General features: G+C 40.3%; 1 protein-coding gene across 1 annotated transcript in view; it reads left to right on the forward strand.

Moving 5' to 3' along the window:
* The first annotated feature begins 538 nt into the window (after window positions 1-538).
* cftr (CF transmembrane conductance regulator) overlaps window positions 539-15184 on the forward strand; it is a 38526-nt gene continuing 23880 nt past the window's right edge. The window contains exons 1-9 of the mRNA XM_030426834.1: window positions 539-1065; window positions 2194-2304; window positions 7806-7917; window positions 9625-9840; window positions 10716-10805; window positions 12837-13000; window positions 13204-13329; window positions 13991-14237; window positions 14404-14496. Coding sequence (XP_030282694.1) covers window positions 1013-1065; window positions 2194-2304; window positions 7806-7917; window positions 9625-9840; window positions 10716-10805; window positions 12837-13000; window positions 13204-13329; window positions 13991-14237; window positions 14404-14496 — 1212 coding nt within the window. The 5' untranslated portion in view covers window positions 539-1012. The remainder of the gene's footprint in view (window positions 1066-2193; window positions 2305-7805; window positions 7918-9624; window positions 9841-10715; window positions 10806-12836; window positions 13001-13203; window positions 13330-13990; window positions 14238-14403; window positions 14497-15184) is intronic.

Below are 15184 nucleotides of genomic sequence, written 5' to 3' on the forward strand. Positions count from 1 at the left end.
CATTAACAATGACGTAAGAAGCTGTAGAAGACGTCCTGTATGAGAGACAAAGCTCATTATCTTTGCTCTTTTAGTCAGTTTTCACTCTCTCATCCATGTTAACATATGTGTGAGTTTAATATTTTACTCTACACATATGGGGCATAATTATGGCTTCAGATCCCTTGGCACTTGTTTTAGCCAAATGCCACAAGCTTTTACACATGTGCAAGTTACCAAAGGTTTTTTCAAGCTCCACATCTCCACCAGTTTGGAAAATACTTGTGTTGGCTTGTGTCAGTGATTTAAGAATTGTACACTTCCCCTGTACATGAAGGGGTTAAAATATGAGATTAAGTTATGGAAGTTTTAGGAATCTTTTTTTTTTTTTTGGCAAAGCATATTTATCAGAGCATGTTTTTACGAAGCTTTATATACATGTTGACTTCTTGAAATAAAAAGGCGAAGGACATTCTAAGGAGAGTTTGTTGGAAGAATTGGATTTCCTCTCCATGAAATGTAAAAATGTAAAGAGTGATTCCATCTTGACTTCTGGACTCAACATTGTTCCATTCAGTGCGTTGTCTTGTACGCGGATCAATATCTGTCTGCTGAAGTGACTTTAGCTGGCTTCAACTCTTCAGCTTGTTGCCACAATATGCAACCCGAGGCTCATCAGCGTGGAAATGACGTGTGTCTCCGCACGTTTTGGCGAGCCCATAAAGGATGGACTGTCCTCTCAGTGTCGCACTGAAGGAGAGCGCAAGACAGCGGACAGCAGACAGAGCGAGTGGGGCCAGATAAAGACACCAGTTTTTTTGCGAGAGGAAGATAACTGAGCACTGATATCATATTTAGTGCACATAGTGGAGGATCGACCAGGCGAGCACCCTTCTGTTAGTGTGTGTGTGTGTGTGTGTGTGTGCGTTCGTGCCTGTGGGAGAGGAGCCAGCCAGGGGACATGCAGATGTGAGCGACGCGCACGGAAACGACTCCTCAGGTGCAGAGAAACCAAACTGGCGGCGCACTTAGGATGCAGAAGTCACCAGTGGAAGATGCAAACTTCTTATCCAAATTTTTCTTCTGGTAAGACGCGTTTTAGCTAGCATCCTTAAATCTGAGAATTTGGAATTTGGTCTCTGTGGGTGGCAAGGTGCAGCTCTTCTTGTTTCCTCACCGTCGCCACATCATATTGGAGAGGAAAAAGCTTGATATTGCCATTAATTAATAAGTGCTCCACATGCTTCAGTCGGCAGCCTAATTATTTTGTCCCAAGCGTGTTTGGAGGTTCCGAAAGAGCTGCGATGTTAAACTTTGGGTTCGGTTTCTTGGAGAAATTAAATTATCATAAAACCTTGGAAATAACTGCGATGGTGCTCCGAAGTGTAGTCACGCTGCCAGGGACCGTCTGCATGTCATGTTTATCAGAATATATGGAGATAAGGATAATATTTCACTCAGAAAGTGCCAGTGAAACGCAGGTTGTTGCGTGCGTAAAATGCGCCTCGGAGAGTTAAAAAATATGCCCAAAATGTGAGTTGCGCTTTGATAAGGTATGTTCTAGAAAGCGCCGTCAGGTGGGTGTAGTAGACGATCTTTGATGAGTTTGTGGAGCTTGGTAAGACTTGTAAACGCCCTTAATAACTATTAAAAGTGAACAGTTTGGATTTAAAGTGCGACTAGTGATCTTTTTTTATTATTATTCCTGCGCTGTCCATCATATTTGAGGCATCCGAATCACTCAAAAGTGACATGAGGACGTGAAAGGACGTATGCACTGATATTTCCTCTGTCCTCTCTCCAATGGGACTTCCCAAAGGAAGACTCTGACACAAAAAGTGAGATGATGTAATCCCTGTCACAGTCTTTCTTTAAACGATTAAGTCACAGGGACTAACAAACATCTGACTCCCCTCTCTGTCATTAGTGTGAGTGTGAAACCTCATGGATTACTTATGTTACAGCGCATACTAGTTCACACTCCTTTATGACAAAGACTAATCCTCTTTTATATATTCAACTAATTGTGAAATGTATTTTTAATCATGTTCATACTGGGAGCACACAGTTTTTTAGTAGTAGACCGATTTATCCGTCAGCAGAGTTCTACTGGCTGATATTGGCCAATCACAGATATATTGATATCTGCATACTTGTTGGCCGATGTGTGTTTTTTTAAATGTTTTTTTAATTTATTTTTTTGTGTGTGTGCAGGTGGATGTCACCGCTGCTGAGGAAGGGCTTCAGAAAGAAGCTGCAGCTGTCAGATGTTTATAAGGCTCCTTCTTTTGATCTGGCAGACAACCTCTCTGAGAGACTCGAAAGGTTTGTGCAGTCGGTCTACCTGACTCATGCCTCTTTTCTTTTTTTACTTCCTAACACACTGACTGGTAATTGTCATTCTGCAGCCCAGACTCATTAAGAGATTGGGTCTGTGGGAGAGCAGATCGGTAACAGACTTCTCTCATACTGCCACATTCAGTTCTGCAAAGTGGGTTCTAAGACATCAGGTTTCACTGCAGTTTGGTTCTTTTTGACTTAAGAAGCCTTATTTTTCATCACTTATAAAAGCAAGTTGTCTCACAGAAAACACAGATCATTGTAATCCTGAATTACCTTATTGATATGTAAATCAAATTCCATCACTCACAGTCACATGTACATAAACATGAGACTTCAATTATTTAATTGATAGTTGGAGATAATGTAAACGAGTTTGATTTATTTGGGGAAATGGTAAATGGACTTGCATTTCTGTAGCGCTTTTCCAGTCTACTGACCGCTCAAAGCGCTTTACAACACTAAATTCCACAATTTTCACACTGACTTCTTGCTGAACACAAACAAGGTAACATCTCTACATGTTTGCTGTGTCTTTATAATGTCATAATCAAAGACTAAAGACTTCTTTGGAGAGCTGCCACTTTGCACCAATGTTCAGTTTTCGCACACAGCAGCAGAATAAAGTCAGCTTACACTATATACCTTTTAAACAGCAGGCTGTAACTAATAATATTTACAATGTCTCAGTTCTAGTAATCAACCCAGTAAGCCACGCCGGGGAAGAAGCAGGCATATTAGCAGGAAATTCCTAAATGAACAGTTGCCATCGTTAGAAGGTGCAATATGTAAGAGCTATCCACCTGTTGAAATTATACACCAAACAAATAGGGGGCAGCATATTGCCAGATTAATCGCTTAGTGCTACTAACTGAAGCTGCCGTGCGCTAGTTAGCTCAGTTACCTGTGCAGCTTGTTGACTGGACTGGGAGCTTGGAGCACTGGGGAAGTGTTTACACCTCTTGCACAGGACCTTTGGGCTGGGATGGGAAGAGGCTAGCTGGTTAGCATGCTAACCTCATTGGATATCTCTGCAACACAAAAACATAATGACATTAAAACTGCTATTTCACTATCGTCTGTTGATTGTTTTAGTTCTTTTTTTAATGTTTTGAACTAGAATTGCTACATATTCCAAACTGAATTTAATATTTACACCTGTGCTTTTCCTGATATGATAAGTCTGCTGTTCTCCTGGCTACATATCAGTAACAGCAAGGAGGGGGTTGTACGAGGCAATCTCGAAAATGCATGAAATCACTATCTGAACAACATCTACACATAATGATGATGAATATTTATAGACATTCATTGTCTAGGTATGGTATCAACTGCAACCATCCACCTCATCATAAACACAGGTTTTAAGTACTTCTACCCTGCACACCGTTAAATCTGATATGTACGTGACCAACCTGTAATGGTGGATAAATTCTTAGAAAAACTACAAATTAAGTTTTGATCTGAACTGTTCAGATAAAGTCTAGACATAGATTATAGATGTGTATCATTCAAGCAATCATGTCCCAGAGCACATTTCCCTTTTTAAAGGTACAATGAAACTTTTCTGCATTAAAATGTCTAAAAATGACAAATCCAGAGAAATTGTAAGTTTACTCAAGGTAATGGTGTGTTTCATTTGGTCTCATGTCTCTGTAGCTTCCAGGAAAACAGCAGATCATACGGCAGACCGCGAGGAACGAAGTCGGTGACTTAATGTACAGTGACTAAAACTTTATGGTGGCTCTGTGGATCCTCTGTGTTGTGCTTAAAGCTGGTTGTTAGATTATGTTAGGAAAACCATATTTCTAAAGTAATATAAGATACCGTTGCTCTCCAAAGTCCAGAGGCATTGAACAACTTAAACAAATTGTCCACAGGCTTGTATATGCAACCAAGAGAGACGGGGAAGGTCTAATTTTTCGTGTCACAACACAGTTCACAAACAGATAGCCAATAAAAAAGGGATAAATACATGTAATCCACCACAAATTGTTGTAGAGTCAGGTCAGATAGATTTTCATCAGCGGTGGTACTTGTTTAACAGTGCAGCCAGCAACCCCCTTGATACTAGAAAGATGGATAAATGCATAGATAACTTTATTAATCCAGAAGGGAAATTAGGTAGGTACTACGCTTCTTTACTAATCTTATTATTTTAAAAATGAATTAAAGAATTATTGAGAACCATAATGACTTAGAGCATTAGATGTACAGTCACAAAACAAGAATAGTCAGCAATTCATGTCATTTGTCAGAGTGAATTTACCAAAGTGTTTAGTATTTAACAGATTTGTTCCTTAAATTATTGCTCAGAAAGTTTATTATTCCATTTGTTTGAATGCTGCCTGAGATTTATCTCGATAAAAATGAAACTATGGTCAACATTGTCACCATTAAAAAACACCTGTAGTATTTGGTAAACATAATGATGATAAATATTTATAGACATACTATGTCTAGGTATGGTATCAACTGCAACCATCCACCTCATCATAAACACAGGTTTTAAGTACTTCTACCCTGCACACCGTTAAATCTGATATGTACGTGACCAACCTGTAATGGTGGATAAATTCTTAGAAAAATTGCAAATGTCAAAGTCTTCACCCGTAATGGTTTTCATACTTGGCCTGCTTGTGTTTACAGTCACCATCCTTCCCTCACAGTGAACCTAAAATATGGGCTGGCATTTAAACGGGGCTAGACATAAACCAAACCTATGTGTGCCAAACAAATAAGCAGGCACAGATGATGGTTAACTCTTCTCTCTCTACTTTCAGTTCATCTATCTCTTCTTTCTCTCTACACCTCTCAGGGTCTCTCTTCCCCTTCTTCACTCCCTTTTCTCACATTAAATGATTGAGGGATTCGCTTGACTTTTTTTGGTCTTCATCATAAATACAACTGTCAGTCTTTTTTCTCTCTGCTACCTTAAGCACAAGGCATATGTACATGTCCTTTCCTTCTCATTACATCATTTTAATCTTCACAGTATTGGTTGATCATTACAGGATAAATTAATCCAAAAATGAAGCTGTAGTCGTTATCTGCTGATGGGACGTTTGTAGTCCACAAAACATTTCTGGATCTTCACAGCAAAACAGTGCCCCAGAATTCTCCTTAACAACTGAATGGGGACTTACTTTAAAAAGAAATAGAAAAAAACATCAAATTGCTCCATACAGCTCATCTGGCATCATCAAGTCCGAGGAAGCCTCAATATTCCACATTGATTTGAAATGACATTACTCGATGCACAGTCGAGCTTGTGAACTTACTTCAGACTGAACGCCTTTAGCTCAGCAGCTGCAGGGAAGATTTCAGCTTTAAAAAGATTGTAAATAATGTCTTTTCAAATCAATCTGTGAACTCAGAAATGTGTTGTGGACTACCGACCTTCACCTGACTTTCAATCAGCATGGAGGTGAGAAGATGAGTACATTTTCAGATTTGGGTGGACTTGTCCTTTAAGAAGCTTGAAAGAAATCATGTCAATATAAAAACATCAAGATTATGTTTTTTAAAGCCAGTCATGGCCATATAATGATAAGATATGCTAAATGTAATCATTTTATTGATAAACGTCAATGTAATGTGTTCCTCTCTTCCTGACTACTTCAAATGACTCGTTTGAAATTCAAAAGGTATAAAAATGTAAACTTTTGTTCCTGAAACCTCTGAATACCCTGTCTTCTTTCTTCTATTTTTTCCCATTATTACTTTTCTTCCATTTATTCCTTTTGCTTCTTACTCCTCTCAAACCTTTCTCTTACTGCTCTTTTGGCACTGAGTAAATGCCACATCTTTGACACATATTTATTTTACTAAAACCAGAAAGGGGTAAGATATTAACCCAAAGACTAAATAGCCATGCGTATTCTTTCTTTTATTTAAATTTTTTCACCATGCCTAACTACCACAGCAGTGTCCTGCATTGGCCTTACCTCTTGGTTACCCAGGGGCCCGCGTCACGCTCAATGGTGCCAACAAGCCAGTTAATGTACGTGGGCGTTAAAAAGTCGACCTTTAGAAAGGGCCCGGTGCCCGCCGGGTGATGAATGAGCAGTGGTGGGTGATTTTGCTTTCATTATTCCGATCAGGCAAACAGCGAAGGCTTCTGGGAATGTGAACTTTACCTTCTATTACAGCATGCTGTGAACCCTCAGCTCCTTCATCACCCCATCAGATCAGTTCTGTTCACTGAGCTTTTTCCAGCATGAAGAGGACTTCAGCAGCTGATATTGCATACATCTCGAGCTTTGCAGAATCATAATTAAAGAAATGGAAAAAGCGGATTACAAATGAAGCATTTTAAGAATGCAATTTTGCAGATTTACCCAAATCTGACCCAGGGGTTATTCAAAGATCTCTGTACAGGATGCACCAGTCAAGAAATAGAGAAAATGGTATACATCAATTTTATGCTATCCTTACTGTTCAGGATCATTGGCAAATGATGGGTACACCCTGAGCATTTCCTCAGTATTTTAAATCGTCACATGGGTAATTTAGACTTTCCAGGATTCACCTCTCCTGTACGTTGACATATGGAAGGACTGGAGCTTCTCTGTGTGCCTCAACAACCCATCAGGTTCAAACCCATGAGCATCACGTTGCAAGCTTCATTTTCTAACCATTAAGAAACCAATATTACGTCAACAGTATTACACAAGGTTTTGTGGAAGTCTGCTTTTAATCCTGTTTGTTTGGAATGATCAATAATCACCTCTGTTCAAGGATGCACAAATCACTGGCAGCATTTCTGCTTGTTTCTAAGACTTGGTAGAGCCCAGTGTTGTTCAGCTTCAGGATATTAATATCTGTGACAGGTAAACACCTTAATTATCTGTCCTCTAACTCTGTTTATATGTTTTTCATCCTATTGGTCTCCACTCCTTCCTTTATCTTTGTTCATCCACTTGTTCTTCCATCACTCTCCGTGAACTTGTCAACCAAATCACCCTGGTTATAAATGACCCTCCGAGAACAATGCAGCTACTTACTGTAGCTGAAACTGTTTGCCAGGGCAGCTGTGGGAAGTTAATCCAACAGGGTGGTAGCAAGGACACCAAGCTTATAGTTACAGTAGGCAATATTCAAAAGTATGTTTAGGAAAAACTACATATCACCAATGTAAGGTTCAGCATAGACGAAAGGGTCTAACAAAGCACAGTTTTGCCATAAATGCCCTAATACAATTCCAATACTGATCACTGATAAATCTTCAGATCATTAGAGAAATAAACAAATAAGATGTTCATTTTCCATGTTTTTGTGTGTTTGTGAATAAATACACAGCTTCTCGTTCTGTGACTAAATCACCAGCCAAAGTTAAGAAAGGACTCTAAGAAACTGGACTGCTGGTTTTTTGCCAGAGTAGTAGTAGACAAATAGAAAAGCCGCAGCCAATCTTAGCTGGCATTTGTCTAGTGGATGTGCCTGTATTGCGGTTTAACTGTGTTGTAACTCTGTCCTTCCTGCAGAGAATGGGACAGAGAGGTGGTGTCGGCCAAGAACCAGCCCAGGCTATTGAGAGCGCTGGCCCGCTGCTTCCTCGGACCTTTCGCCTTCTTTGGTATCCTCCTCTACCTCGGGGTGAGTCTGTCGGTCTGTCACCTCTGGAGGAAGCACATTTGGCATAACTTGACCTAGGAAGTGTGGTGTTAACTCTGCCATGATCACCGAGTTGCAGATATAAACTCATGAGTCCTATGCTCTGTTCAGTGTGATGTTGGGTTTGTTTAATTTGTAACTCAAAGCGGAGAAAATTTAATCTTAATTTGAACTGTTCAGATAAAGTCTAGACATAGATTATAGATGTGTATCATTCAAGCAATCATGTCCCAGAGCACATTTCCCTTTTTAAAGGTACAATGTAACCTTTCTGCATTAAAATGTCTAAAATTGACAAATCCAGAGAAATTGTAAGTTTACTCAAGGTAATGGTGTGTTTCATTTGGTCTCATGTCTCTGTAGCTTCCAGGAAAACAGCAGATTATACGGCAGACCGCGAGCAACGAAGTCGGTGACTTAATGTAAAGTGACTAAAACTTTATGGGGGCTCTGTGGATCTTCTGTGTTGTGCTTAAAGCTGGTTGTTAGATTATGTTAGGAAAACTGCATTTCTAAAGTAATATAAGATACCGTTGCTCTCCAAAGTCCAAACAAATTGTCCACAGGCTTGTATATGCAACCAAGAGAGACGGGGAAGGTCTAATTTTTCGTGTCACAACACAGTTCACAAACAGATAGCCAGTAAAAAAGGGATAAATACATGTAATCCACCACAAATTGTTGTAGAGTCAGGTCAGATAGATTTTCATCAGCAGTGGTACTTGTTTAACAGTGCAGCCAGCAACCCCCTTGATACTAGAAAGATGGATAGATGCATAGATAATTTTATTAATCCAGAAGGGAAATTAGGTAGGTACTACGCTTCTTTACTAATCTTATTATTTTAGAAATGAATTAAAGAAATATTGAAAATCATAATGACTTACCAGAGCCTGAATTTGTGTCTAAAAGCATTAGATGTACAGTCACAAAACAAGAATAGTCAGCAATTCATGTCATTTGTCAGAGTGAATTTACCAAAGTGTTTAGTATTTAACAGATTTGTTCCTTAAATTATTGCTCAGAAAATTTATTATTCCATTGTATGAATGCTGCCTGAGATTTATCTCGCTAAAAATGAAACTATGGTCAACATTGTCACCATTAAAAAACACCTGTAGTATTTGGTAAACATAGTTTCAGGTCATAACAACACTGACCCACAGTTCCCACCAATCACACACTGTCTGTATGCGGTAGCTGTTAATAGTGTTCACAGTGTTGGAGAGGTGAGGGACTGTAGAGCCACACTGCCATGACGCACACAAACATCACAAGCATGTCGCACCACAGTGTCGCAAACCCATCTCACTGTCCTGGACTTATGGGAAGGTGGTGACAGCAGCCATTACGTCAGTTAGTGCAGTTGGCGGTGGTTGCCATGGCGACAAGAATGCCTGTTATATGTTAAAGAGGCTGTGTGGGGAAAAAACAGGAACGCCTCAGAGAAGGTTCTCAGGAGAAGCCAAAGAAGTTTGTGGTTGTTTGATGCTCTCAGATATTTAGCAGAATGTCAGGTATGTTGCAGGCAAATGCAAAATTGCAACACTGATGTCCTCTTACAGTATATCAGGCATTTTGCTTAGCTGGACATGTCCTGTCCTAGCTGTGGATCTGGAAAGAATATATTAAAACGTAGAGCAAATCAGTTCATCGCTTATCTTATTGTTTTCTCATCATTTGTTGTAGGAGGCTTCCAAGACAGTGCAGCCTCAGCTTCTGGGTCGCATCATCGCCTCCTTTGACCCATTCCACGCTCCTGAGCGGAGTCAGGGATACTTCCTAGCTCTGGGTCTCTGCCTGCTATTCACTGCACGCTTCCTCCTGCTGCAACCTGCCATCTTTGGCCTGCATCACCTGGGCATGCAAATCCGCATTGCTCTTTTCAGTCTCATATACAAGAAGGTAAGAGGAGCAAAGGGTGTATTTATAGAACTGAGACTCTTTATTCTTCTAAAAAACACAGATTGCCCTCACAGATTGAGACACTGTCTTTTTCTCTTCTTAGCTTCTCATGTCAGCATCTTCTTTGCCCCCTGCGAAACCACTGTAATCACCTGCAGTCCCCCAGTACTCTGAGCTCTGAGCCCAGTCCGAACAGAGTAAAGCTTTTTGTCCATCAGAACAATCCACTCACTGCAATTTGAGGCAGAGCAGCCAGAGGGAAAACCTGAAAACATTTTCTACATAAAATGTGATCAACTTTCACTAACATAGTTGGTGGTGTGTGATGTAGTGCTATCTAGCATTATGTACTTCTTGCTGGAGATTGTACCATTTCACCCAAGTGCAAGAACAGACATTTGGGGTACATAGTGCGAATTACAGAGGCACAATCCTCACTATTACAAGCCAATGTTATTTTCAGGTAAAATAGTTGCACTTTTTTGTTTCAATGACAGAAAAGCACAATGCTTTCATAAGAAATGTTGTAGAGGTCATGTGTAAAGTCTCTGAAAACACTGTGGCCTTTTTTTCTGATTACACCTGAAACGAACACTTGATACTTGAAGTCACTGCTGTAACATCCAGTTGTTGGTACAAAACAACTCAACCCAGCTGATAAGATAGTATGACAGTTTTCTTTTATTGTTATAAAGATAAGACAGAATGATTAGCTAAAAACTTTCAACTTGTTTCGCACGCATTACTGAATGTTTTCAACTCACGTGCGGAGGTCGCGCAGAGGTGTGGCAGCCTGGTGTCAAAGCGTGGTCCTCTCAACCAATTCACTTTCTCCCTTTGTGCTTCAACTGACCCCTGACCTTTGACCTTTTCAGACCCTGAAGCTGTCCAGCCGGGTCTTAGATAAGATCAGCACTGGTCAGCTGGTCAGTCTGATGTCAGCCCACCTCAACAAGCTGGATGAGGTGAGAAAACTCAAGCCTTTTCTGAAATTACATATAGATTTTCAGGTTTTTCTTTCATTTTACATTCCCATAAAACCACTAATCTCTGTAATCACAAGCAATTTAAATGCTAAAAATCTAAATGTAAGGTACCTGTTATATACCGGATAATACTATTCCACAGGAATGAAAAACTTTCAGATTAAAACCAGTGATGCATGAATATAAGATTGATGTATAAACTCTGGGCTCCTGCTGATGGTGAAATGAAGCTAATAAAGATGTTGTACACCAGTGTACACAATGGAGATTTGTGATTTACAGGAAATACAGCTTTAATAAGAAGTTTTCAAGCACAAAACCTTTGAAACCAACTTTTGGGTGTGAATTGCATCCCATTGCTTGGGTACAAAAGTCAAGTCCCTGTAAGTCAAAAGAACAATCCAGAAGTTTTCCACTCAAGGGTCCCTGGGAGAAAGTTTTTGTCTCCACAGGAAGGATAAGAGAAAAGAGAACTGACAGCTCACACCCTCCTTGACTTCAGAGAGTCTGTTTTATGACCCGTCACCTTCATACTGGGTGATAGGTAGAGGACAATAGACCTAGAATAATTCACAGACATATACAAACACAGTTAGGGTTTTGTATCCAAACTGTCTTCTGTAATTGTGATTCGGTGTGAAAAAAGCACAATTCTGAATGCAAGCCGACAAAGCTGTGGGATATACAAGTGTGTGTGTGTGTGTGTGTGTGTGTGTGTGTGTGTGTGTGTGCGTGCGTGCGTGCGTGCGTGCGTGCGTGCGTGCGTGTGCATGTGTGGACTGAACTCAGTCTTGCCTCGGGTCTCACTGAGGCGTTGAATGTGAAAACACCCTGCAACCTGCTTTGAGACAATTATCACCTGGCTTGGATGTGGCTTGGCCCAACGCACCACTGTCTTCTTATAATGACTGGTTAGAGTTAAATCGTTTGGTCGTGTGTATTTGAGTTGATTGCCTTGTAGCTGAGAGGATGAAAGGGAGCTGTGAGTTTCTCACCTACAGTACAGCTCAGGTTCATCAGCACAGTGCTGACTGGATGAAAGTGGATTCCTCAAAAGTTTGTTTGATACTTTTTGTCTTCATGACTATTTCTCCGGTTGCTTTTATGCTTCCATACCTTTCATGTTGTCTTGTGTTCAGCCATTGTTACTGTGCATTTATTAATACCCCTGCACTGCAAACATATCATGCACAATGTGCAGAGGATGGGGAGTTTTACTTAAAAATAACTATTGCAAAACTTTATCAACATAACAATACAACTCAGTTAGTAATCCTGCCAAAGTTCCCTGTGGTAAACCCTGCACATGAGCTCACCGAGATAAATTAAGATGTATCTCATTGTGTGGACACCAATGTGCCACAGTGGTTGAGATGGATTTTCTTATTTTCTTTTTTTTTTTTTTAAGATTTGTTTTGAGGCATAGACACCTTTAGATGGCTTTTCTTTTACCACAGGATAGGTTCACTGTTGGAAGTAATACTCAAAACATGTACAATGCTTTTAAAATCACATCCTCACTCATCAGTCAATTTAGATTCCCTGCAGTTATAAATTGTTCTGTTAGTAAGCAAAAAACATATTCTTAATCTTAATTCTATAAATTTTTCCATAGAAACTATTGCAATTGCTGTAGCATAATAGACACATCACATGAAAGTGCGAGTATGATTGCCTTGCAAAGCATAACTCACTGTAATGTCTACCTGTATGCTCAATATGTTCCAGTCATGTTTTCACATAAATAAGATTAAATACACAGTTTCTGTTTGATGCCAGCATAGTTAACTGTTTATCTTTGAGGCACATGACTTACTTTACTTTCTCTCATGTTGATCGAAGCTGACTACTGTCCTTTGCTTACTTTATAAATCCAGCTTTGAAGACTATAGTAGTGATTATATGTTATTAAAAACATTTGGAGTCATTGCAGTATTCCTTGAACGAGACGTTTGACCTCTCTAGTTACCCTATGTATATTACTGTCTTCTCTTTGTATGTTTATTCCAGAGTTTAGGCCTGGCCCACTTCGTATGGATCACTCCCCTGCAGTGTATACTGTGTGTGGGTCTGATATGGGAGCTGATCGAGGTGAATGGCTTTTGCGCGTTGGCTGCTCTGACTCTGCTGGGTATCATCCAGGCGTGGCTCACACAGAAAATGGGACCACATCGGTGAGGAAACTACCACACATCCACTAACTTTATGTAGTTTATATAAGGTCGGGGTGTCATGATTGAAAAATCAATCAAAAGGAGCTTTCAGTTCCGATTACTGAATTTAAACATGTTAAATGTTTGTGCTTGTGTATACAGAAACTTGTATCTATGACGCTGCTGTTGTAAGGTGGTAATGTAAAACTATGTCCTGCAAACAGGGTGAAGCGAGGAGGGATGATCAACCGCCGCCTGGCTCTCACTTCAGAGATCGTGGAGAACATTCACTCTGTGAAGGCATACGGCTGGGAAGAGGTGATGGAGACCATCATCAAAAACATCCGGCAGTAAGACACCAAAACACACAACAACTCTATCACAGAAGAAACATTTCCTAAGGCCGTTTTCTATTCTTTAAATTCCCAAGTTTACCTTAGTTTACTCATATTTGCCTCATGGCTGACGACAACAATATATCTGTTGGTTATATCAAAAATAGATGAAAAGAAAGTGTTATAGCATTTGACGGTTGGCTATTAGTGGGCTTAATACAACTGTTTTTGTCCTTCATCTCTAGTGTCGAAATGGACAGTTGTATGTAAATTCACATGCACTATACTCCTAATCTCCTAATCCGATTGACCACATTAAAACGTTGGGTAAATCAGGAGAACCATGCTGGCTTCGCTGGTGGATGCAGGAGCCAGAATCACAATTGACAATTACAATAAACGTATGAGAAAGAGTTTTGGTGTCATGGTGCAGAAATATGTTGATAAGTATCAGAGCTAACACCGAGCCTCCAAGGCTTCACATTTACCTGATAAAAGTGGCAGGAAACGTCGACATGCTACTAAACAAAATTCCTTTTGGCTGTTGGTTGCTTTCTAACAATGATATCCGTGCTACCATGTTAATGAAACTTCCCCTGCCAACTAAATGCAAACAGAAATTTCTTCTGAAAAAACTGAAAAAGACATTTTGTTCACACTTCCTTTCCCTCCTCAGGGACGAGATGACGCTGACGAGGAAGATCGGTTCTCTGCGTTACTTCTACAGCGCCTCATACTTCTTTTCTGCCATCTTGGTCATCGTGTCTGCCATCGTGCCGCACGCTCTCAGTAAAGGCATCATCCTTCGTCGTATTTTCACCACGGCCTCCTACTGCATGGTGCTGAGAATGACGCTGACTCGCCAGCTGCCGGGATCCATCCAGATGTGGTATGACACACTGGCACTGGTGAAGAAAATAGAGGTGAGTCAGAGAGGAGGGGGGATAGGGCTGCGAGAAATTTTATCAAAATATTCCATCTAAAAATGTCATTTTAGGTGTTAGCCTTCTCAGCTTGTGACAGAATTGAGCAGTACATAATAAATGTATGTTTAACGCTGATGTACCTTCCTTTGCTTATTTTCTCCAGGAATTCCTGATGAAGGAGGAATACAGAGTTCTGGAGTACAACCTGACCACCACTGAACTGGAGCTAGTCAATGTGTCTGCATCCTGGGACGAGGTTTGTTCGTTTCTGTGTGTCGAAAAAAATTATGAGACAAATAACTTTAACTGAACATTTATTCAAAATAATGTATGTTTACTGTTTACTCAAATGTTAGTATAGGTGTTGACCGCAAAGATCCAGCATCAGTCAGGCTACAGTACATTTACTGTAGGAGAGCAAAGAAGTTAAAGTTCCCACAACCCCTAAATTTACCATGCAATACAGGTATAGTCAACTCCTCACCATCACAGAGAGAGAGGGTAGTATAATCTTATCTATAGGCAGAGGCTGTAAACTAAGTCTAACCGGTGTGATTCATTGACCACCCGACACCGTGAGAAAACCAACATCCAACTGTGTTTTTTTCCGTTACTTTGCATAATTAATTATCTCAGTGTCGTCACCAAACTTTGCCTTTGCTGGGAACGCTCTGAATCTCCCTTTGAGATTCAGGGTTGTGTTCATCACCTAATTCCCAGATTCTCCTCTTGCCTTCTCCTCTTCCTGGAATGTGCCATTCGCAGATGAATGGGAGGGGTGTTGCCTTTCTTTACTGCTGACAGCATGTACGTCAGCTCATTAGAATGAGAATCGCACAGACAAACGTATACAAACCGCAGCAAGTCCTGGCATAAGAGGAACGGTGACCCATAAAATGTCACAAGGGGTCAATGATTAAGCTGGCGAGTCAAGCAGAGTTCCC

The sequence above is a fragment of the Sparus aurata genome, chromosome 8, assembly GCF_900880675.1.
Source record: "Sparus aurata chromosome 8, fSpaAur1.1, whole genome shotgun sequence".
In the NCBI taxonomy this organism is placed as follows: Eukaryota; Metazoa; Chordata; class Actinopteri; order Spariformes; family Sparidae; genus Sparus; species Sparus aurata.